We start from the raw sequence: 25,930 nt of genomic DNA on the forward strand, positions 1-25,930 counted from the left end.
TGGGGGATGGAAGTGTACAGGGACTCGACATCCAGAGTGAAAATGAGGCGGTCAGGGCCAGGGAACTGAAAGTTGTTGAAGTGATGGAGGGCATGTGAAGTGTCACAGACAGTAGGTGGGAAGGGACAGGACCAAGGGGGACAAAATGGAGTCAATGTACGAGGACACGAGTTCAGTGGGGCAGGAGCAGGCAGAAACAATGGGCTGACCAGGGCAGTTGGGTTTTGCGGATCTTAGGTAGGAGGTAGAAATGGGCAGTGCAGGGTTGGGAACTATGAGGTTGGAGGCATTAGAGGGGAGATCTCGGAGCTGATGAGGTCAGTGATAGTGCGGAAGACAGTGGCCTGATGCTCCTCGGTGGGGTCAAGGTTGAGCGTTAAGTAAGAGGAGGAGTCCGAGTGAATCAGGCAATGTCCATGAGGAAAGAATTGAGACAGTTCTGTTGTAAGGTTTTCCATCTGCAATAGCACTCAGCTTTTCTCTCTTCACATACACTGCTTTTCCAGCATTCTCCATTTGGTTTCAGATTTATCAACAGCTCTGACTTGCATTTCACAGCTTTAACATGTCCCTTGATTTGTTGTGTTGGTCCTTCTTCCTGCGATCATCAATCTATTCACCCAAACCACTCCATCAAGATCCCTGAATACGAATCACCCAAGGATATAAAACAACAGGCGAGTCTTTCAACATTTTGGAGCCTATTAAGTATTGTGGCATCAAGCAAAACACTGGCAAGAAAACCTCCTGCTGTTTATCACCTCCCATCCTGCCTCAGCTAATTAATCAGTTCTTCTCCCTATAGCTGTTTTGTGTCAAAACCCTGCATTAATTCCTTTCTCCCCACAGAAGCTGCTTGATCTGCTGAGTTCCTTCAGCAAATTGCTTTTTGCTCCAGATTCCAGCATTTGCAGTGTCTTGAGTCTCCATTTTGTGCGGGGGTTGTTTCCTGTTCTCATCTACCCCCTTCCTCTGAGACCCCATCTCCTGAAACCGTATAACGATAAAGCACAGGAAAAAGGCCATCCGGCCCAAGAAACGTTTTTGAAATATCTATAATTCCTCCCAGTCTCCCTATCTCTTTTCATGCTTTCTGAATTGCTTTTTTTAAATTCATGTTGCAATAAAGATTGGCCACCCCGCCAAGGAGCAAGTGCGTATTAACAGAACTTATTTTTTAAACAAATGAACGTCTGATTTCCTCCCTCTCGCCATCCTGCAAAGACGTGACATGTTCTTCCTTCCCAAACCCCTCCCCTCACAGGGTCTGGCATGCAGTGACTAGGTTTCAGCTGCTGTCAATCAAGCTCCTATCCGGAAGATCGAACGCTGCCGGTGTGTTTAAATCTCCGGGGCTCGTTCGAATTTGGAACGCGGTGATCCGTGTATGAACAGGCGGCATCTCAGCATTACCAGTGTCTTTAACCTTTGGCTGTGTGGTAGTTTACCTTCATTCAAATGTATAACCGAATAGCAAAGCTGTAGCGAGACTGTGCAGCTTTGTGACCAGCAGTAAGCCCTGGGGTGAAGTGGGTTCCATATCCTGGATGTATCAGTGTGATCTTATTGCTGAGTCATAAACTCAAGGTGGATAGCCGTCAATTATACAAATCTTTAGTGAAGGTTTCCCAATCTAAATTAATTCGACCGTTGTGACAGCACCATGCCCCTGCTGAGTTTTTTATTGATGGCATTGCGTGATTAATCTTGCCTCGTTTCCCTAGCCCTGTAACTTTGGAGCCTCCAGAGAGTCATGAAACTCTCTTTGGACGGTTGCTTTTAAACTTGTGCCCCAACTTCTTCAGCTAAGGTACTCTCCACCACAGTAAAACGCCATATTTAAAAAAAACGTGTTTACGTCACCTTTAGTTTCACTCTGTATTTTGTTGAGGATGGCATATAATTTGCTGAGAAGAAATGGTCTAGTCGGGAGAGGAAACAATTGATTTGAGGGTAGATGAGCAAGATAGACATCTCATTTGGGAGTGAAGTTAAAAAACATTACACAGTGGTAAAAATTTGAATTTTGCTTCTATAAATGTCAATTAATGCTAGATCAGTTGTTAATTTTAAATCAGTGATTGATACAGTTTTGATGACCAAAGATATTAAGGGAAAGGTTAGACTTAATCATATTGGTGGTACAGATTTGGGACAAAATAACCTCTTGTTCTTTGGTTCCTAGAATTTGGAGGTGCTTTCTGTTGTCATATTTATAGAATTTTGTCAGGCCCATCCTGGAGCAGAATCAGCAGATGGTCCAGCACTTCTGCTCAATGTACTGTATGTAAATGTGGGATGCATTTCTTGTTCTGCTCAATAAACAGATAGGTAGCTTGAGCACTTTAGGGAAAATATGATCCCCAGATTTTGATTTTTTTCATTTTTCCTAAAAAAATGTTTAAAGAAGCTGCTCAGGAGTTTCTTTAAACATGAGAAGGTGCTCGGGAAGCTAAATGGACTAAGAACAGATAAGTCTGCCGGACCGGATGAAGTGCACCCTCGGGTTCTGAAGCAGGTGGCTTTAGAGATTGTAGAGGCATTAGAGATGACTTTCCAGAATCAATAGACTCTGGCATGGTTCTGGAGGACTGGAAGGTCATAAATGTAGTTCTGCAGTTTAAGAAAGGAAGGAGGCAGCAAAAGAAAAATTACAGGCCTATTAATCTGACATCAGTGGTTGGAAAGTTATTGGAGTCGATCCTCAAGGACAAGGTTATGGAATACCTAGAGGTGCATGACAAGATAGGTCCAAGCCAGCATGGTTTCATGCAGGGAAGATCCTGCCTCACCAACCTATTGGAATTTTCTGATGTAATCTCAAGCAGGATGGACAAGGGAGAGGCTGTGGATGTTGTGTATTTGGATTTTCCAAAGGCCTTCAACAAGGTGCTGCACAAGAGGCTGCTTAAGAAGATGAGAACCTATGGAATTACAGGAAAGATATTAGAATGGGTGGAGCATTGGCTGATAGGCAGAAAGCAAAGGGTGGGAATAAAGGAATTCTGTTCTGGTTGGCTGCTGGTTACTAGTGGTGTTCTGCAGGGGTAGGTGTTGGGGCCGCTTTTTATGCTGTATATCGATGATTTAGATGATGGAATAAATGGTTTTGTGGCTAAGTTTGCAGATGACACCAAGATAGGTGGAGGAGCAGGAAGTGTTGAAGAAACAGAAAGGTTGCAGAGAGACTTAGACAGTTTAGGAGAATGGGCAAAGAAATGGCAGATGAGATTCAATGTTGAGAAATGTGCGGTTGTACATTTTGGAAGAAGAAATAAATGGGCAGATTATTATCCAGATGGGGAGAAAATTCAAAATTCAGAAGTGCAAAGGGACTTGGTCCTTGTGCAGGATACCCGAAAGGTTAACCACCAGGTTGGATCGGCAGTAAGGAAAACGAATGCTATGTTGGCATTCATTTTGAGCGGAATAACGTATAAAAGTAAGGACGTGTTGATGAAGCTCTATAGGGCACTAGTGAGACCTCATTTGGAATACTGTGTGCCGTTTTGGGCCCCTTATCTTAGGAAGGATGTACTGATGTTGGAGAGGGTTCAGAGGAGATTTACGAGGATGATTCCCAGAATGAAAGGACTTACATACGAAGAGCGTTTGTCAGCTCTTGGACTGTATTCATTGAAGAATGAGAAGGGACCTCATAGAAACATTTCAAATGTTGAAAGGACTGGACAGAGTAGATGTGGCTAAGTTGTTTCTCTTGGTTGGTGAGTCTAGGACAAAAGGGCACAGTCTTAGAATTAGAGGATACCCATTTAGAACAGAGATGAGGAGAAATTTCTTTAGCCAGAGGGTCGTGGATTTATGGAATTTGTTGCCACATACAGCTGTGGAGGCCTGATCATTGGGGGTGTTTAAGGAGGAGATTGATAGATATCTAATTAGTCGGGGTATCAAGGGATATGGGGAAAAGGCCAGAAATTGGGGCGAGATGGAAGATTAGTTTAGCTCATGGGGGAGTGACGGAGCAGACTCGATGGGCCGAATGGCCTACTTCTGCTCCTTTGTCTTGTGATCTTGTGAAGCTGGAATTGCATAGGAAGGGCAACAGGGTATCTTAGAGCTTACAATTGAGCCAAGAGGTTACTGCATTAACAAATAACATTTAAAAGAAAACAAATAACATTATTAAGAAATAACAGAAAATAGGAGGAGTAGGCCATTTGGCCCTTCAAGCCTGCTCTGCTATTGAATACAATAAAGGCCGATCATCCAAATACACCACCCTATTCCTGCTTTTTCCTCATATCCCTTGATCCCTTTAGTCCTGAGATCATCCTTGAGAACACTTAATAATTTAACTTCAGCTGCCTTCAGTGGTAGAGGATTCTACAGGTTCACCACTCTCTGCATAAAGACATTTTTCCTTGCCCCATTCATAAATGCCTTGTTTTCTTTCCTCTCATTGTGAACCCCCCCCCCCCCCCCCCCAAACCAGGGGAAATGTACTTCCTGCATCCAGTTTGTCAGGCCCTGCCAGATTTTTATATGCTTAATGAGATCACCCTTTATTCTTCTGAACTCTTGTGAATACAGCCCAGTTCAACCCAACATCTCCTCATGTGGTAGTCCTGCCCTTCCCATGAATCTTTGCTGCATTCTCTCTATGGCAAGAAAATCCTTTCTTGGTTAAGGAGGTGAAAACTGCACACAATATTTCAGATGTGGTCTCACCAAGACCCTATATCATTTGTGGTAAGACATCCTGGCTCCCCTACTCAAAACCCCTTATACTGAAGACCAACATATTATTTGTCATCATAACTGCTTGTTGCATCTGCCCATTTGTTTTTAGTGATTCATGTACAAAGATAGTCAAGTCCTTTTGTACATCAATATTTCCACCTATTACCTTTTTGTTTTGCGTACCAAAGTGGATAACTTCACATTTCTCTGTGTTAATCTCCATCTGCCTTATTTGTCTACTTTTTCAACATAAATTGCTTTGAAGTCATTTTGTGTCCTTTTCGCAAATCCACCCAGTTCTGTGTTGTACTTTCTCCAGACCAAAGGTGTAGCTATGGGCCCCAGCTATGCCTGCCTTTTCGTTGGCTACGTGGAACAGTCCATTTTCCAAACCTACACCGGTAACACTCCCCAACTTTTTCTCTGCTACACTGACGACTGCATTGGTGCTGCTTCCTGCACCCATGCAAGCTCGTCAATTTCATCAACTTTGCCACCAACCTCCACCCTGGCCTCAAATTCACTTGGTCCATTTCTGACACCTCTCTCCCCTTTTTGGATCTCTCTGTCTCCATCTCTGGAGACAGATTATTCACAGACATATGTTACAAACCCAGTGACTCCCACAGTTACCTTGACTACACCTCTTCCCACCCTGTCACTTGCAAGGATGCTATTCCCTTCTCTCAGTTCATCTGCCTCCACCACATCTGTTCTCATGATGAGGCTTTTCATTCCAGGACATCCAAGATGTCCTTTTTTTCAGAAAACAGGGTTTCCTCTCCATTGCTATCACCCACATCTCCTCCATTTCCTGCATGTCTGCCCTCACCCCCTCCCCCACCCTCAACATAACAGGGATAGGGTTCCCCTTGTCCTCACCCACCACTCCACAAGCCTCCGCATCCAACATACTGTCTGCAACTTCCACCACCTCCAACGGGATACCACCACCAGGCACATCTTCTCCTCTCCCCTCCCCTCTTCCCTTTCCACAGGGATCGCTTTCTCCGTGACTCCCTTGTCCACTTGTCCCTCCTCACCAATCCCCCTCCTGGCACTTATCCCTGCAACTTTTCCAAATGTTACACCTACACATACACCTCCTCCCTCACCACCATTCAGGGCCCTAAACAGTCCTTCCAGGTGAGGCAGTCCTTTAGATGTGAAACCACCGGTGTCATTTATTGCATCTGGTGTTTCCAGTGCGGTCTCCTCCATATCAGTGAGACTCGACACAGATTGGGGGAAATTGCTTTGTCGAGCACTTTCGCTCCATCTGCTGTAACAGCCAGGATCTCCCAGTGGCCAGCCATTTTAATTCCATTTCCCCTTTCCCTTATTGACTTGTCTGTCCATGACCTTCTCGACTGCCAAGTTGAGGCTAGATGCAAATTTTTGGAATAGCACCTCATATTCCGTCTTGGTAGTCTCCAACCTGATGGCATCCACATCGATTTCTCTAATTTCAGGTAACCACTGCCCCCCACCCCCTTTGTTTTCCGTTATCCCTCTAGGTCCATTACCCCTTCTCTTTCCCCTCCTCCACTCTCAAGACCTGCCCATCACCCACAGCTTCTTCCCTCTGGTTCCCCACCTCTTTCCCTTTATTCCATCGTCCACTGTCCTCTCCTATCGGATTCCATCTTCTTCAGCCCTTTGCTTCTTCCAGCTATCACCTCCCAACTTTTCGTTCCCACCCCCTCCCTCATCTACTTATCTCACCTAGATTCACCTATCACCCGCCAGCTCATGCTCCTCCCCCTTCCCCCCCACCCTTTTATTCTGGCTTCTGCCCTCTTTCTTTCCAGTCCTGATGAAGGGTCTCGGCCGAAATGTTGACTGTTAATTTCCCTCCATAGATGCTGCCTGACCTGCTGAGTTCCTCCAGTGTTTTGTGTGTTGCTTACAAATATTGCATTAGGTTTTATTCTCTTTTTCAATCTTTTTATTAATTTTCAAATTAATATAGATTAATACATATAACATTGGTAATTATACACATAATACAAAGAGATCGGGAGGACAATCATGACATATATAGTCATAAAGAATAAAAAATATATTCTAGGCCCCACGGTTTCTTAGTAAACGAGTATATTACCCAAAAAAAATCAAAAAGAAAAAGATTTATTGTATTAAAAAAAACCCAAATCGAAAAAAGATTTTCGCATTAGGTTTTCTTATCCAAATCATGATGATAGTAGTTGGGGCCCAAGCGCTGGTCACCGCAGTACTCCACGTGACCACAGTTGTTTAGTGAAAATATACTGTTTGTTCTTTCTATGTTAATGTAAAAATCTATTCATTAATAGTTGGGAAATAAATTCACGATTCTGAACTTTAAAGCAGGTAGATAGGTCTAGAACTATTCCTGTGCAAGATATAACTTGGTGAAAATGTATTGAATGCAGCAGCGATGTGTAACTCTGGCAACAAATTGAATTAAGGCTGATCTTAGTAAGATAAAGGATGAGATGGAAGAAGAAATTAACACGGCGGATTGCAGAGAAAAATTGCCAGTGTACCAGTGGAGCAGAGGAGGAGATTAAGAACAAGAGAAGGAAAACTAGGAGATAAAAATTGATGAACATTACAAGAGTGAAATATATTTCAAGTACAATCCAGTGAAAACAAGGTTGGATCCTGCAAGGAAAGTTTTTTTCCCGTTTCAAAGTAATAAAGAAAAACTTGTAGAGCACTTTACAAAATCAGTTTCTCAAAGTGCTTTACAGCCAAACTTTGACTTTTTGGTCAAAAAAGAGGTATTTTAAATATTTTGCACTAGTCCTTACTAAAAAGGATAGAGGAGCAAAGACAAATTCAAGAGTTGTCAAGTGATGTGATATAAAGAATGTATTTGCATTTTTAGATATGTATTTTTCATAACCTAAGAGACTTTACAGTCAGTGGAGTAGTTCAGAGACACGGACACTGTCATAATCTTGGAAAATGCAACAGTCAATTTGCATTGGGCAAGGTCCTGAACCCACAATGATGTTTGTACAATGGATGACTAATGGGCTGGGCATGGGAAACTTGTCCTGTTTTTCGATCTTGTTGCAGGATTTTTGTCCAGACACAACAGTGAGATTTGGTTGCAGGAGGGGTAGGACTGGCAGCTCAATATTCTGGTGTTCCAATGTTTTAAAGAGGGAGGGGTGGCATTAAAGAGGGAGGAGTGGCATTACTCATCAGGGAAAATGTCACGGCAGTGCTCAGAGAGGACATATTGGAGGGCTCGTCTACACAGGCAGTATGGGTGGAACTGAGGAATAAGAAAGGGATGACCACATTAGTGGGACTATATTATAGTTCTCCCAATATTCAGTGGGATTTAGACCAACAAATTTGTAGAGAGATAGCAGACAGTTGCAAGAAAATTAAGGTTGTGATAGCAGGTGATTTTAACCTTCCACATATTGACTGGGGCTCGCATAATGTAAAGGGATTGCATGGGACAGACATTGTCAAATGTGTTCAGGAAAGTTTCCTCAATCAATATGTAGAGGTCCCAACTAGAGAGAGCGCAAACCTGGATCTCCCCTTGGGGAATGAGACAGGGCAGGTGACAGAAGTGTGTGTCGGGGAACACTTTGGATCTAGTGATCATGATTCCATTAGTTTCAAGATAATTATGGAGAAGGATTGGACTGGTCCTCAGGTTGAGATTCTAAATTGGAGTAAGGCCAATTTTGATGGCATCAGAAGGGATCTGGCAGGTGTGGATTGGGATGGGCTGTTTTTTGACAGAGATACTTGGTAAGTGGGAAGCTTTCAGAAGTGAAATACTGAGAGTACAGAATCTGTATGTCCCTGTTAGAATAAAAGGCAAGGCTAACAGGTTTCGAGAACCTTGGTTATCAAGGGATATTGAAGCCCTAGTAAAGAAAAAGAAGACGGCGCCAATCAGGTATAGGCAGTGTTGTGTGAAATGGTTCTTTTTGGTCTTAAGGATCAAGGACTCTGGACACGAGCTTTGGATATCAAAACTAGTTTAATCACAAAGGCAAATGCAGGACAGAATGGATGGGAACAGACACACTCTCACTCATGCACAGGATACAACGAACATGAGGGGGAAATCACAACTGGGATAAGGTACACTCTCACACACACACATACACACACACACACACACACACACACACACACACACACACACACACACACACACACACACACACACACACACACACACACCAATACACACAATAACAATGTACAACTTCAGGATATAACACTTCAATGCCTGACCCACACTAGCAGTAGCTCTAACACTACCCGGAGTCTGAGTGAAACGCTCCCAGACCACGTGGTGATGCACTCTTACTAGTGATCTCTGCAGCATTGTCTCACTACTCCTGGGGTCGTCAAAAGAGGAAGGGCTAGGGGATTGCAGCCCTTTTTATGGTGCTAGGAGGCTGGGTGGAGCGTCACTATTGTGATTTAAATGAGCCAATGGTGTGGGGGTCAAAGACAAAGGCACCTCCCACAGCCAATGGTCAGGCAAGTTCAGAGACAAAAGGTACTCTCACACCTGAGGGATGGGTGGAGCCGCACCTTGATTGACAGTGGTATAACTTACAATCTGAGGAGCAATGCTGTCCTCCGGTCAGCGGGGTTCAGTGTCGTTACTGTCATGTGACAGCCATGTGGATTTCTCACAACAGGCAGTTAGGATCAAATGAGGTGCTTGAGGAGTTTACGAACTGCAAGAGAACACTTAAGAGAGAAATCAGAGGGCAAAAAGAGGACATGAGGTTGCTCTGGCTGACAAGGTGAAAGAGAATCCCAAGGGTTTCTATAGCTATATTAAGAGCAAAAGGGTAGCAAGGGACAAAATTGGCCCTCTTGAAGATCAGTATGGTCATCTATGCATGGAACTGAAAGAGATGGGGGAGATCTTAAATGAATATTTTGCATCCATATTTAATGTGGACATAGACACATACACTATACAACTGAGGCAAAAGTGTAGTGAGGTCATCGACCATATCCAGATTACAGAAGAGGAGGTGCTGGCTATCTTGAGGCAAATGAAGGTGGATAAATCCCCAGGGCCTGACGGGATATCCTCTCGGACCTTGCAGGGGCCCTGGCAGAGAAATCTAAGATGTCCTTAGCCACGGCTAAGGTGCCAGAGGACTGGAGAATAGCTAAAATTGTTCTGTCCTTCAAGAAAGGCTCTAAGAATGAGCTGGGAAATTATAGGCCGGTGAGCCTGACATCATTCGTGGGTAAATTAGTGGAAGGTGTTCTTAGGGACAGCATATATAAGTATTTGGATAGACAGGGCCTAATTAGGGATAGTCAACATGGCTTTGTGCATGGCGGGTCACATCTAACCAATATTATAGAGATCTTCGAGGAGGTTACCAAGAAAGTCAATGAGGGAAAGGCGGTGGATGTTGTCTACGTGGACTTTAGCAAGGCCTTTGACAAAGTCCCGCATGGAAGGCTGCTCCAGAAGGTTAAGTCACTTGGCATTCAGGATGAAGTAGCCAAATTGGATTCAACATTGGCTTAGCAGGAGTAGCTAGAGAGTAGTAGTAGTTGGTTGTCTCTCTGACCGGAGGCCTGTGACTAGTGGTGTGCCACAGGGATCGGTGCTGGGTCCATTGTTGTTTATCATCTATATTAATGATTTGGAATGATAATGTGTAAACTGGATCAGAAGATTTGCGGATGACACTAAGATTGGGGGTGTAGTGGACAGTGAGGAAGGCTGTCAAAGCTTGCAGCGTGATCTTGACCAGCAGGAAAATGGGCTGAAAAATGGCAGATGGAATTTAATGCAGACAAGTGTGAGGTGATGTACTTTTAGAGTACAAACCAGGGTAAGACTTACACAGTGAATGGTAGGGCTCTGAGGTGTGCGGTAGAACCAAGGGACCTGGGAATACAGATCCATAATTCCCTGAAAGTGGCGTTACAGGTAGATATGGTCGTAAAGAGAGCCTTTGACACTTTGGCCTTCGTAAATCAGGGCATTGAGTACAGGAGTTTGGATGTTATGTTGAAATTGTACAAGGCATTGGTGAGGCCAAACTTGGAGTATTGTGTGCGGTTCTGGTCACCTGCCTGCTGGAAGGATATCAATAAGCTTGAAGAGTGCAGAGAAATTTACAAGGATGTTGCTGGGACTTGAGGACCTGAGTTATAGGGAAAGGTTAAATAGGTTAGGAGTTTATTCTCTGGAGCACAGGAGAATGAGGGGAGATCTTATGGAAGTATACAAAATTATGAGGGGTATAGATAGGGTGAATGCATGCAGGCTTTTTCCCCTCAGGTTGGGTGAGACTAGAACTAGAGGACATAGGTTTAGGGTGAAAGGTGAAATATTTAAGGGGAATCTGAGGAGGAACTTCTTCACTCAGGGTGGTGCAAGCGTGGAACAAGCTGCCAGCGGAAGTGGTGGATGCGGATTCAATTGTAACATTTAAGAGAGGTTTGGATAGGTACATGGATGGAAGGGGTTTGGAGGGATATGGTCCGGGTGCAGGTAGGTGGGTCTAGGCAGAAGATCAGGTCAGCATGGATGAGATGGGCCGAAGGGCCTGTTTCTGTGCTGTAGTTCTCTATGACTCTCTGACAGACCAAAGGCTAACTTTGGTTTAACATCACCTCTGAAAGATGGTAGACAATTCTGTCATTGCTGTGGTTTCAGGAGTCAGCCTTGAATTCACAACAGCAACATTATGGCGCATCTTTCGGTGATGTAATGTCCTAAGGCACTTAACATGAGTATTACCAGAACAAATGTTTGATACAGAGTCAGAGACCGGTGTTGAGGTGGATCGGCTTAGATCTTCCCTGTTGCCCAGACATGCCACCTGCATTGTTTCTGGAAGGAGGACCAATGACAGCTGTCTGGTGTGGCAGAACAGCCTCTGTACTTGGAGTAAGACTTGGGCAGCTTCCATGAGGCTGCTTAGCAGTTTTTAATTATCTCTGATAAATATTTCCACCCTGCTCTCACCTTGTCTTGGACCTTCCTATACAGGATCTCTGCTTCCATCTCAGGGGATAAGCTAGCTGGAAACACCTGTTGCAAAACTACAAACACCTACAATGATCTTAACTAGACCCCCCCACCTTACCTCTTGTAAGGAATTCATTTCATTCTTCCGAGAAAAAAAACTGCTAGAGGATCTCAGCAGGCTGTGCAGCATCCTCAGGGAGAGGAATTGTCCATGTTTTGAGTTGAGATACTGCATCAAAACTAAGAGTGGAGAGGGAAGGTAACCTGTATAAAGAGGAGAATGGGAGGGGTGAGAAGGGTTAGGTGGACCAAGGATGGATGATGGGAACTCTTTTGTTTGGAGGGAAACAAGGATGAGAGCAGATGTCTGGGAACTGGAGGGCTCCATCAATCACCACAGAAGGGAAGCCATGTTTCCTGACCCAGGTGGGGGAGGTGAAGGTGGAGACAGAGGGTGGAGGGTGATGAGCAGGGACACAAAGGCTACAAGTGCTGGAATCTGCTAAGTAAGGAAGATGATAATGAGAACCACTCAAGGGAGAGATGGACGGAAGGAACCGGATAGGGGGAGAGGATCCAATGGGTGAAGTGTGGGAGTAGGTGGATGGAAGCATAACTGGAAGGGAGACGGAATTGGGTGCTGGGGATTGCTGGAGGGGAGGTATGGGAAAGGGAACAAAAATGGGAGGGCCAGGGGGGGATTGGAAGGAGAGAGAGAGGGGGGGAAATGGGTTAAGGGTTACCTGAAATTGGAGAATTCAATGTTCTTGCCATTAGGTTGTAGACTACCCAGGTGGAATATGTTTTTCTAGTCTGTGTTGGCTTCACCCTGGCAGTGGAGAAGACCGAGGATGGACTGGTCGGTGTGGGAATGGGGTGGGGAGTTGAAATGGCCTGCCTCTGGGAACTTAGGATAGCTGGTCTGCGCTTGGTCTCGTCGATGTAGAGGAGGCCGCATCAGGATCACTGAATGCAACAGAAGGGGTTGGAGGAGGTGCATGTGAATCTTTACCTTACTTGGAAAGGCTATTTAGGTCCCTGTTTGGTAGTGAGGATGGAGGTGTAGGAACAAATGTTGCTTCTCCTATTGTTGCAGGGGAATGTGCCAAGGGTCAAAGGATGGGTGGATGGGGAGGGATGAGCAGACCACAGATTAACGGAGAATGTGGTCCCTTCAAAAGGCCAAAAGTGGTGGTGGGGGCTAGTGGGGGATCCCACTGCAGCTGGTGAAAATGACAAAGGATGATGTGCTGGATGCGGAGACTAGTAGGGTGAACTCCAAGGTCTAAGGGAACTCTTGTTTGGAGGGAGGCAGGGATGAGAGCAGAAGTCTGGTAAATGGAGGGCTCCGTCAACCACCACAGAAGGGAAGCCATGTTTCCTGAGAAAGGAGAATATATCAGGTGGAAGGCCTCATCTTGAGAGCAAATGCAGCGGAGATGGAGAAACTGGGAGAAAAGGAAGGCATCTTACAAGAGACAGGATGGGAAGAGGTATAGTCCAAGGTAGCTGTGAGAGTCAAAGGGTTTATAGTAAATGTCAGGGGATAGTTTGTCTCCTGTGATTGAGACAGAGATCCAGAAAAGGGAGAGAAGTGTTGGAAATAGTTCAAGTGAATTTGAGGACGGGGTGGAAGTTGGTAGTGAAGGTGATAAAATTGACGAGTTCCAGATGGGTACAGGAAGCAGCACCAATACAGTCATCAATGTAGCAGAGAAAGAGTTGGGGAGCAGTACCAGAGCTGTTTTGGACCAAGAACTGTTCCACATATCCAACAAAAAGACGAGTTTAGCTGGGGCCCATGTGAGTGCCCATGGCTACACATTTGATTTTTAGGAAGTAGAGGAATCAAAAGAGGTGTGTTCATCATAAGTTTTGCCAAGTGGATGATAGTGTTGATGGAGGGGAAGTGGTTGGATCTTTGTTTACAAAAGGATGCAGAGTGCTTTAAGATCTCCCTAATGAGGGATGAAGGTGTATCAAGACTAGACATCTATAATGATAATGAGGAGGTGGAGGCCAGAGAATCGAAGCATGTCAAAATGGTGGCAGGTATGCGAGATGTCCCAGATGTAGGTGGGAGGGGACTGGACAAAGGGAAATAAGATAGAGTCAGGACATGAGGAGATAAGTTCATTGGGGAGCAGGCAGAAATAATGGGTCCGCCAGGACAGTCCACTTTGTGGATCTTGGGTAAGAGTTAGCAGCAGGAAGTGCAGACTTGGGATACTGTCAGGTTGGAGGCATTGAGGAGAGATCTCCTGATATGATGAGATCTGTGACAGTACAGGAGGCAATGGCCAGGTGTTTCCCGGTGGAGTTATGGTCCAGGGTTGTTCTGAGATATTCTGTTATTTTAGGTTACAGCATCTGCAATCTGTTATCTCTCCATTTCATTCTTCCAGTTCCTCCTTTATTATATCTGTTCTGATGTACATTTGCCTCTGAAACATCCTCCTTCTTCCTGAACTGTGACTGCTCACCTACAGTAGTGAACAGAGCTCTTGACTGCATCTCAAGATCTTTATATCTTTTCTGCCCTTTCACTCTCGGCCCCTATCCTCTGGAACGGAAGATTCAACCGATCATATTTTGCAGCTTCCATCCACTCCAACAGGGCATTTCAAAGGGACTGTTCCCTTTCCTACTCCCTGGTTTGCTCTTGCACCATTACCAACCACTCCCCTTCATCCAGTACTTTCCCATTGTAACTGCAGTAGATGTAAAACCTGTCCTTTCGTCTTTTCCCTTCCCGCCATCAAGGGACCCAAACAGTCTTTCCAGGCGAAGTAGCGATTGAATTGCACTTTTTCTAATCCAGTGTACTGCATTCGGTGTTCACAATGTGGCCTCCTCTACATTGGAGAAACCAAATGTAGTCTGTAGACACAACCTTCAGCTTCTTGCTGCCTGCCTCTTTAATTCACCATCTGTGACCTCTTGCACTATTAGAACAAAGCCCAACACAAGTTTTAGGAACAACATCTCATCCTCCCAATGGGCACGTTGCTGGATTCAATATCAAATCTTACAACTTTAATTAACTTGTTTTCTCTCTCTGTGGCAGAAATAGCCGGTTCTAATGTAAATCATCAGTCTGTGATAGTGACGTTTTTCTCTCTTCGTTAATACAGTCTGACCTGCTGAGCAGGTTGCACAACCCTGCTATTTCGAATACATAGCAGAAATAAAGAAGCACAATCGCCCTCTAACTGTCCCCGTTAACCCATTTAACATGTCCTCACCCTATTAGAGATACTTCCTTTCTTTTATTCATCCCTGCTGCCCCCTTCTCTGCACTTAAAACATTTTTAATTTCCCTACCCCAGTTCTGACAAGAGGTCTCTGACCTGAAACATTAAGTTTTATTTCTCTTTCCACAAATGCTGCCTGACCTGCTGAGTGTTTCCAGCATTTTCTGTTTTTTATATCTGAAATTTCAGCACTCAAGCTGTTGTTCAAAAGAGTAAAGTTCACTTTGATTCTTGCTGATTGATAGACTTTCACCATCTTGCTACCTTTTACAGTTATACCTTATCTGAGATATTCTGTTATTTTAGATAAAGCACAGTGTCAGTGTCTAGCTCTGTTCAGTGTTACAACAATAAAGATAAGAACATTATAGACTTTGCAATCTATAAATGTCAGCAATGTATTCATTTTACTAGTAGTTTCTTTGACCTAAGTTTTACCAGCATGGCAAAACTCTGTCACTAAGTGCCCTGGGAGAAAATGGTAGAAAATTGCTGGTAAATGATTGAAGAACTCTTATTGTTTGGCTCTCCAGAAACAATGACCGAATTCCTCAAGAAGTACATTGAAAATGTTAATGAATCAGTATTTTTAGAGAGTGGCAGCATTTTCGTTAATGCTGTCACGTCTTAGGGCAATCCTACTCTCAGTCCCATTCCTCATTTCCAATTCCAAGTGGCCCAATTCTGATTCACCTTCCCCAATGGAAGGACCTAGCATGAGTTTGCCAAAGAGTAAAGTGAAACATTTGCAAACACGTTCAGCCAAAAGTGTTCATAAATACATTTCGGCTTCCTCTGGAGGACCCACCTCCACATAATCCAGTCTTCAGCCAATTCTGTAGAGAACTCTGGGTGCAGCAAAAGCTACGTGACCAGACAACATTGAGCCTGGAGAACTGAAAATCTGCACTCTAACAAAGCTGTTCCACTTGCAACCCAAGTATCTACCTGATTTTGTAGCAAATTCCCCAGATTTGTCCTGTCCAGAAAAAGCACGGCAATTCCACTTCAGCTAATTACCATCAAATAAGTTTACTCTTAATTGTCCGACAAGTAAGAGAAGGTATTGTCAACAGTACTATCAAATGATACTTACCTGCCAATAACCTGGTCACTGACACTAAATTTGGGTTTCACCAGGACCTGAGGTGAGGTGTGAATGGATGCCCCCACAAGTGCAGACAACATTTGATAAAATGTGGTATCAAGGAGCCTAGTTTAGATTGAAGAAATTAGCAAACAAGGAGAAAACGTTCCTTTTGGTTGAAGTGATACCTTGCATAAAAGATGTTAGCTGTTGTTAGAAGTCCATCATTTGTGGAAGTTACTCCAAATGCCATCCATCTTCAGGTGATGTGGATGATGTTTGCTAATGATTGAGCAATGCTCAATTCCATTGACAAACTCCTTAAAATGAATCAGTCTGTGCCTCAATGTATGGGCTAAGAAGGGGCAAGTAATACCTGTGCCACACAAGTGCCTGGCAGTGATTATCTCCATCAAAAAAATGTGTAACCATGGAGCCTTGCCACTCAATGGGATTATCACCATTGTGTCCCACCACCAATGTTCTGCAAGGGCGGGAGTGTCATCACGGACCAGGAACTGAACTGGACCACCCACATAAATACTGCAGCTGCAAGAGCTGGTCAGAGGTGAATGTCTCATCTTCTGACACCCTAAAACCTTTCCATCATCTATTAACACAGGTTAGGAGTTTTATGAAATATTTTTCAGTTGTGTGAATTAATATAGTTCCAGCAGCACTCAAGAATTAAAACACCATCCAGGGCAAAGCTGCCCACTTAATTGGCAACCCATCTACCACCCCAGCATTTGCTCTTACCACCACTGACACATCATGATTGCAGTAGGTTCAATATGTATTTTAGTGACTTGCCCACACCCTCAATCCCTGACCTAACCCCAACATTGGCTGTAGAGCATCTGGCTCATTCTGTGCAATCCTGGGATGAGGAATGCAGAAGCATCAGGTCTGAGGATGTTGTCGTTTTCTCAACTGATTCAGCCTGCTGTTTGCTAAGGACTCAAACTGCTGCTCCAAATTTGGTGAGCATCATCACTTACATACAGATTCGCTCTTCAGCTAAGGTTGTTCCTTTTATTTTGCCCCAGCTGCTTCTACTTACTGCTGCATTGTGTACTGGAAGGCTGGTCATAAGTATGTTCAGTGTGTTTGGATGATGCTGCAGTTATATTTGAATAGCTGGCAGTGTGTACAAGCTATGAGCAGCAGTTGTGAGGCCTGCAACACTGCTAGGGTTAAACTGATGTTAGATCCAAGTCCTGATGCCGGACACTGTTGATGGTAGCATTTGAGCCACTTGGGCATCTGACTGCTAACAGAAACTGTGGAGTGAGGATATGTGGTGTGGTGTCTGAACTTAATCTCGTTGCTTATTGGCTGCAGCCACTGAAGTTAACCATGCGTCAAGTCATTGAACTTCTTGTATCTGGGTCTCGGAGATTTCTGGGATTTACAGCTACAGTTATCTGCTTCCACTGCTTTCTTGGTTACATCTTAGGGGCTCTTGCTCCCTTTGGTTAGACCACGCCACTCCTCCAACACTAGAAAATCTTGGAGCCCACTCTTGCACCATTCTCCAGTCTCTTCTGGTTCAGAAAGATGGTCTACAGAAGCTTGTTCCAACACAGTACAAAGGCTGCCTCTGTTCTTTGAGCTTGTCTGTTTTTCAGAGTATAGGATGTGGAATAAACTTTTTACTTGTTTAAAAACAATGGTTACAAAGGGTTAATTGGTTGATCACACTTAATTGTATCTGACTTCAATAGGAGAGCTTGCAGTGGTTGTAGCATATGACGGGCGGAGCTTCAGGATTTCCAAGCCTTTAATATCAGTCAGTTGCAGAGTTAAAAGCATTATTCAGCATAACTTTTTTGGCTTTCAGAACCACTGCTGCAGTCTGCTCACCAGGACAATGGCATATCTCCCAAAACTTTTCAAGTACATAGATGACAATCAAGAATTGTATGTAAAAGTAAGTGTTTGCTGTTACTGCATTCTGTAGCTGTTAATCTGCTCCCCACTGGGAGGTAACTTTGCTTTTTTTTAACTGTTGTAAGCAGTTTTTTCCCCCACAGTTAATAATGGAGCAAGATCATATGCAAAAGCTTTTAATGGTGCTAATCACTTGAACTTGCCTGTATGGTTAAATGTTTATGTAGTCTGATGGAGACCCCTTTATTTTGAGAAGCAGATTATCATAAATAGAGGGCAGTTCCACAACAGTAATCTATTTTTAAATGCATTGGCAACCATGCTGTTTATAATTCATGCACCCAAGTGTTATTTTAAAAAGGGAGCTCATCCATGGCAAGCAGTGTAGTGATGATATTGCAGAGATAATGTGTGTATAATACTGGTTAAGAAGGTGGGTAGTTAAAAGATTGACTTTATTGCTTGGCTCTATTGATGACTCTGATTGGCAGGTGTATCAAAGTAATTCTGCACCTGGGCCCATGTTTCAGATGTAATGAGTCAAACTCTTTAAAATTTAATCTATGGAAACATGTTACTACATAATTGATGTAACTGGAGCCTATATTTGTTTATTCCCTAGCTGTCCATTGTGATTGAAACATGTAGAAGTTATCATGTAAGAAAAGATTATTTAAGGTGGAAGAAGATCCAGAAGTCTGTGATTTGGCACAAACTATTATTTGAATCAGCTCTCCGATCGAATCTGGCTTGAGACTTCAAAAAACATAACATTGCATTTTAGTGACGGTTCTACATGAAAACACCACAGCACGACAAGACAGTTCAAGGAAGTGGTTCTGAAACATCGTCTGAAGCTGCTGCTGACTTCTTGCTGATATCGCATTGAGCCCTTGTTTTTAAAACGGTGGCCTCTTGAGATCACATTTGTTCCTACCTATATTTCTGTAGAAAATGGCAAAACAATTGAGAACTTTCCAGTTAATTCTATATTCTGCTGCTTAATTGTGAATTTTCTATGTTTCTCTTCATATTTAGATCTGGGAGGGGAAATTCCAATTAGAAAATGACCACAAGACAGAGTTGGAGAATTTTGCTGATTTAGCTAGCAGTTATACACTTCTAAGCAAATACATTGAAACTTTGCCTTGTTTATTCTTAATGAGAGGCATTGGGTAAATATTTTGTGGTTTAAAATCCTATATTGCAGTAATTACTGAATAGAATGCTTTGGTAGAATATCAAAGTGTTTGTTGTCTTCCACTTCCTTTATCTTTACATGGTTAACATAACATGAATTTGAAATAATCATACAAATGATATGCACTAATTGCCCATCTTGCATGATGGTGTTCAGATACTGGCAATGCAATGCCTACACCCCCTACCTCCAGAGCTCCTACATTGAGTTGCACCAGTAGACATCGCCTCTTGTAGATGTCGTCAATGGTGGGGACAGCTGTACCTATCCACTACTCTCTGTAGCCTCTTGCGTTCCTGTGCATTGGAGTTTCCATACCAAGCCATGATGCAACTGGTTTAATATTGTTTTTAGGAAAAAAAAACCCTTGCATTTCTATATGAACCAAGCTGATTTAATCTATGAAAGCGTGAAGCTAACTTTATATATTAATTTTATTTATTTCCCTAGCGCCTTGCAGAATGGGTGGCAATACAGAGTGTGTCCGGATTTCCAGAGATGAGAAGCGAAACTATAAAAATGGTGGAGTTCGTCGGCAAAGAGATAGAAAAACTGGGTGGGTCAGTAGAGCTGGCTAATATTGGACAACAAACGGTGAGAACCAATAGAATATCTGTTTTGGAAACTTCGTTCAGTCATGTATCATTTCAAATTTTTTTCTCAAAAGTGTTGAATGTTGTGTTACAATTTCCCAGATGTTGACAGCCCACTTGCCCTTTTTGATGAATCAACAGTTTATTTCATGTAGTTAGTAGTTTATATTTGTACATGAAATGATACTATTCTCCCCACAATAAATCTCACTGTCTGTCACTGATCTTGATATACTTTGATTATCTTAAATTAGCTGCCTGATGGAAGAAATATTCCTCTTCCTCCAGTCCTATTGGCCACACTAGGCAACGACCCAGCAAAGAAGACCTTGTGCATCTATGGACATCTGGATGTTCAGCCTGCTCAGATCGAGGATGGTTGGGATTCTGAGCCCTTCAAGCTGGTGGAAAAAGATGGTGAGGTTTTTTTGGTTAATAATACAGTTATTATAGTTCCATATCTGGCCTGAGCTGGAATATTCATTTCGCCAAAAGCATTCCATGTTTGATGTCTGCTTCTCCATTTCATCTCTAGACCAGAACCTTGAAGGAGTGGTTGGAAAAACCTTGAATATTCTGATAGCTGAATGACAAATATAAATGCAGGATAGTTAATGGGGGATATGGTGGCCCCATTTTGTTTCCTAGGATGCTTTGGATGAATTAGTAAAGCTCATTCATGATTGTCTTTGAATGACTCTATCAAAGGTGAATGATAAATAGTACTTCAATGGTTACAGGAGAGCAGTGAGTCATAAGATTGCACTGATCCAGCAGGAATCTTTGTGGTGAACCCTTACTGATATGAGGTGGAGTCTCATCTGGGATGTAACATCCCAGAAATGTGGGTGAAAAATTGGCCACTGTTTTCAGTCATAATTACAGTTCCAGTTTAAGAATGAATCATTTTCGATTGTTGGCAAATGTGTCAAGACAATTTTATGGAGCAATGAGAGGAAAACTTGTCTCTTAAATTGGTCTCCAGATTGAACTGGCTGGGAAAAGAATTAAATGAGATGCACATTCATTGTGAAATCTTCTGCTGAGTGGGGAGGTTTTGGCTATGAATCCCAGTTAAGCGCAACTCAGTCAACACTTTAATGCAGCATCCTTCTGTATAAATGAGGCTGCAGCCTCATCTGATACTGCAGATCCCATGGCACTATTCTCAAGTTAGAGGAAATGTTCTCCCCAGTGTCCTGGCTAACATTTAAGTTATCCTTTCTGCAAGGTCATTAGCATCCATCTCATTACTTTTTGTGGAACCATGCTATGTGCCATGATTGTGTGTATTTTCCCTCAAAGCAGCAACGACACTTAAAATGTAGTTCATTGGTTGTAAAGAACTGTGGAATATGCTATGAATGTAAAATATTTATTATTTATTCTGAGATTGCGAATGCCATTGACAATGTACTATTTATTGCTCGTGTGCTGAAAGTCAACTATCTGGCCCAGTATGCAATTGCATGGTAGGTATTTCTCTGAATCATTAGTAAGAGTTTTGTGAAAACAAAATTGAATGAGGCTAGATATTATTAAACTTACAATTGCTGTATTTGGATTTGTCCTCTCCGTTTCTAGGTTGTTCAGTCATTACCATAACCATATGTCTTCTGTACCCTTCTCCCCATAGTCATCAAAGAATAATTAGAAGAGAACATATACAGTGATTGATCTTTAATCTAATCTACATATACCTTTTAGTGGAGATTTAAGTCTGAACCCAAAGCTGTTGTTGGATTGTATTAATGCCACCAGTTGCCTTGTACAGTAGTTTCGGTATTGCATTTTTTCCTGAGGAAAAAGTGCTTAATGCTGGAAACTCACTTCCTTCATCATTTTGTGACATAATTCATGGTAGCCATATCCTGTTTTTATTTTAAACCGTCAGCAATTAAAACACCAAGGAAAATGCAGTCATTTGCAACAGAAGGCATTAAAAGTCCTGAGAGAATTTGTCACCACTGGATTGTGGTTACTTTTTTTAAAAAAAAATTCAGCCAAGGGTGAGACAGCCAGTTCAGTAAGACTTGGTCGTTAGGTTTCTCCCCATTCCATTTCATCTTCTGAGATTTCATTAGCCTTACTCCCATTCTCATACATACTCGCCCCTGATTATGTTACTACACAATTTTCTGTCTTGAAGATAGGTTCATACTTAAAATTTTGCTTTTTCCGAAAAAAAGCTGCCTGACTGCTGAGTGTTTCCAGCAATTTCTGTTTTGTTTCACATTTCTGCATTCTACCAATATGAGACCCACTAGCACAAGCATTCACCAATGTACTGCATGCTGTTTAACTGTCTTCCATTCTAAAATACCTGCTATTTGTGTTTAGACAGTCTTTTAAATAAAATAGTGCCTTGGAAACCAACAACATACAGAATTAAATTTAAACATAGATGTGCTTAACAGGCCATTCAGGATAATCCCAGAAGATTTGTCATCTCTCCTTTCTCCTGAAGTTGGAGACACATTCTTAATTACATTGATCGAGACAGGGGGACTAGAGCAGTGCAATTAGGAATTTTCCTTGCAATATTTGTTACTAGTTATTGAGGCTAAAGGAAATGTCTAATTAGAGGTTTACTCAGAATTCCAAATGAGTTGCTGTTATAAACTTTAAGTAGAATAAAACTAGGTAGGGAAAGAATTAGTTCAGATGGAGGAGATGGTGGTGTGCTGCAGCTGCTTGATGTGGGAGTTAGTGGACCCTGCTGTGGTGCACAGTGACCACATCTGCAGTAAGTGCTTGAGGCTGGAGCAACTTCGGCTCAGAATTGATGAGCTGGAATCACAGCTTCAAACACTGCTGAGCATCAGGGAGGGAGAGAGATATGTAGATACTGTACATCAGGAGACAGTCACCCCCACCCCCCACCCCTTAGAGCAGGTACTTCTAGGTTCCATGAAGTAGATAGAGGGGTGACTGTCAGGGGAGAGAAAAGGAAAATGAAAGGGAACAGGCAGCTAGTGCAGAGGACCCCAGAGGCCGTTCTCCTCAACAACAGGTTTTCTGCTTTGAAAGCTGTTGAGGGGGATGACCTGCCGGGATCAAGCAGCAGTAGCCAGGTCTCTGGCACTGGGACCAGTCAGGCTGCTCAGAAGGGAAGGGAGGAGAAGAGGAGGGCAGTAGTGATAGGGGACTCGATAGTCAGGGAAACAGATAGGAGGTTCTGTGGAAGTGAGCATGAATCCTAGTTGGTATGTCGCCTCCCAGGTGCCAGGGTCTGGGATGTCACTGATCAGGTCCACAGTATTCTTGAGTGGGAGGGAGAACAGCCAAAGGTCATGGTACATATTGGTACCAATGACATAGGTAGAAAGAGGGATGAGGTCCTGAAAAGTGAGTTTAGGGAGCTAGGCAGAAGGCTGAAGAACAGGACCTCAAGGGTAGCAATCTCCGGATTGCTGCCAGTGCCACGTGATAGTGAAGGTAGGAATAGGAGGAGATGGCAGATGAATACGTGGCTGAGGAGTTGGTGCAGGAGGGAAGGTATTAGATTTTTAGATCATTGGGATCTCTTCTGGGGAAGGTGGGACCTGTACAGAGAGGACAGGTTACACCTGAACCTGAGGGGGGCCAATATCCTTGCAGGCAGGTTTGCTAGGGTGGTTCGGGAGGGTTTAAACTAGTTTGTGAGGGGGATGGGAACCAGAGGGGTAGGTCAGAGGAAGAAGTGGATGTGGAAAAGTCAGATCTAACGGGTAGGGAGGCTTTGAGGAAGGAGAAGCAGAGTACAGGGTATAAAAGTAGAAAGGCGGATGGGCTAAAGTGCATTTACTTAAATGCAAGTATCATCAGGAATAAGGGTGATGAACTGAGGGCTTGGATAAGTACATGGGACTATGAAATTGTGGCTCTTGCAGAGACTTGGCTGTCACCAGGGCAGGAATGGATATTGAATATTCCTGGATGTCAGTGCTTTAAAGTGATAGGGAGGGGGGGGAGAGGAGGAGGGGTGGCGATACTTGTCAGGGATACTATTACAGCTGCAGGAAGGGTGGATAATGTAGAAGGATCCTCTAGAGTCAGTGTGGGTGGAAGTTAGGAACAAGAAAGGAGCAGTTACTCTACTGGGAATATCCTATAGGCCCCCTGGCAGCAGCAGGGATACTGAGGAGCAGATTGGGAGGCAGATTTTGGAAGGATGCAAAAATAACAGGGTTGTTATCATGGGAGACTTCAACTTCCCAAATATTGATTGGCAGCTGCTTAGTTCCAAAGGTTTGGACAGGGTGGAGTTTAAGTGTGTCCAGGACAGATTCCTGTCACAGTATGTTGACAGGCCGTCTAGAGGGAATGCCATGTTAGATCTAGTATTAGGTAATGAACCAGGTCAGGTGGCAGATCCCTCAGTTGGGTGAGCATTTGAGGGACAGTGACCACCCCTCCATAACCTTTAGCATTGTCATGGACGAGGATAGGAGCAAAGAGGATGGGAAGCTACTTAATTGGGGAAGGGCAAATTATGAGGCTATAAGGCTAGAACTTGAGAGTGTAAATTGGGATGATATTTTTGAAGGAAAATTTTGAAGGGAAACCTAGCACCAATCACTATGGCACACCACTGGTCACAGGCCTCCATTCTGGAAAAACAACCCTCCACTACCACTGTTACCGTCTGTTGCGTGAAAAGGTTCTGTTGGAATCTTAAAGGTAGAGGAACTCTGGACACAGTCTTTGTAATTTAGAAATAGTTTATTAACAAAGACAAACACAGGGACCGAATGAATGGGAACAGATGCACACACACACACGCAGGAGACTGCAAACATGAGGGGGAAAATCACAACGAGGTTGAGATACACTCACACACACAATAAACAAGGTACAGCTTATCAAGGGATAACTACTTCAATGCCTGAATAGCTTGACCTAGACAAGCGTTGGCCCTAACAGTCCGTGGAATCTGACTAAGATGCTCCCAAACCACATGGTGGTGCAGACTCAACCAGTGGTCTCTGCAATGAGGTTTCACTACTCCTGGGGCAGTCAACACTCTTTTATAGTGCTGGGTGGAGCCTGGCCAGGTGATTTAGACAGGCCAATGGTCACGCAGGTTCAGGAACAAAGGTGCTCTCCAGGTCCAATCCCTATGCCCACACCGGATGGGTGGGGTGGAGCCACACCTTGATTGACAGTGGTGTCACTTCCGATCCAAGGAGCAATGCAGTCCTCCGACCAGAGGGGTCAGTGTTGTTACTGTCACGTGACAGCCATGTGCTCTCCTACTATAGAAATGTACTATGGAGATATGGTCGTTGTTCAGGGATATCTTGCAGGATGTTAGGGATAAATTTGTCCCGGTGAGGCAGAGAAAGAATGGCAGGGTGAAGGAACCATGGGTGACAAGAGAGGTGGAACAGCTAGTTAGGAAGAAGAAGGCAGCATACATAAGGTGCAAGCAGCAAGGATCAGATAGGGCTCATGAGGAATATAGGGTAGCAAGGAAGGAACTTAAGAAGGGGCTGAAGAGAGCAAGAAGGGGACATGAAAATGCTTTGGCAAGTAGGGTTAAGGAGAATCCCAAGGCTATTTTCACTTACGTGAAGAGCAGAAAGATGACGAGAGTAAAGGTAGGACTGATTAGAGACAAAGGTGGGAAGATGTGCCTGGAAGCTGTGGAAGTGGGTGAGGTTCTCAATGAATACTTCTCTTCAGTATTCACCAAAGAGAGGGGCCTTGATGACACTGCGGACAGTGTTGGTAAGGTTAATGTTCTAGAGCATGTAGATATCAAGAGAAAGGATGTGTTGGAGCTGTTAGAAAATATTAGGACAGATAAGTCCCCAGGGTATGACAGAATATTCCCCAGGCTGCTCCGCAAGGTGAGGGAGGAGATTGCTGAACCGTTGGCTGGGATCTTGGAGTCCTTGTTGTCCACGGGAATGGTACCGGAGGATTGGAGGGTGGCATATGTTGTCCCTTTATTCAAAAAAGGAAGTAGGGATAGTCCAGGGAATTACAGACCAGTAAGCCTTATGTCTGTGGTGGGCAAGCTGTTGGAAAGGATTCTAAGGGATAGGATCTATGAGCATTTAGAGAATGAAGGACTGATTAGGGACAGCCAGCATGGATTTGTGAAGGGAAGATCTTGCCTCCCTAGCCTGATAGGGTTTTTGAGGAGGTGACCAGGAAGATTGATGAGGGTAGTGCAGTGGACGTGGTCTACATGGATTTTGGTAAGGTGTTTGACAAGGTTCCAGA

At 43.7% G+C, this 25,930-nt stretch overlaps 1 protein-coding gene across 2 annotated transcripts in view; it reads left to right on the top strand.

Annotated features, from left to right (window-relative positions):
- Nucleotides 1–17,783: 17,783 nt before the first annotated feature.
- LOC127574230 (cytosolic non-specific dipeptidase-like) overlaps nucleotides 17,784–25,930 on the top strand; it is a 29,142-nt gene continuing 20,995 nt past the window's right edge. Inside the window, exons 1-3 of one of the 2 annotated variants that reach the window (XM_052023050.1) lie at nucleotides 17,784–17,963; nucleotides 19,575–19,718; nucleotides 19,972–20,134. In XM_052023050.1, the coding sequence (XP_051879010.1) occupies nucleotides 17,904–17,963; nucleotides 19,575–19,718; nucleotides 19,972–20,134 (367 nt within the window). In that variant the 5' untranslated portion in view covers nucleotides 17,784–17,903. Of the gene's footprint in view, nucleotides 17,964–18,620; nucleotides 18,831–19,574; nucleotides 19,719–19,971; nucleotides 20,135–25,930 lie in introns of those variants that run through there. The other variant, XM_052023051.1, reaches the window with a different exon arrangement.

The sequence above is a fragment of the Pristis pectinata genome, chromosome 9 (genome assembly GCF_009764475.1).
Source record: "Pristis pectinata isolate sPriPec2 chromosome 9, sPriPec2.1.pri, whole genome shotgun sequence".
Taxonomy (NCBI): Eukaryota; Metazoa; Chordata; class Chondrichthyes; order Rhinopristiformes; family Pristidae; genus Pristis; species Pristis pectinata.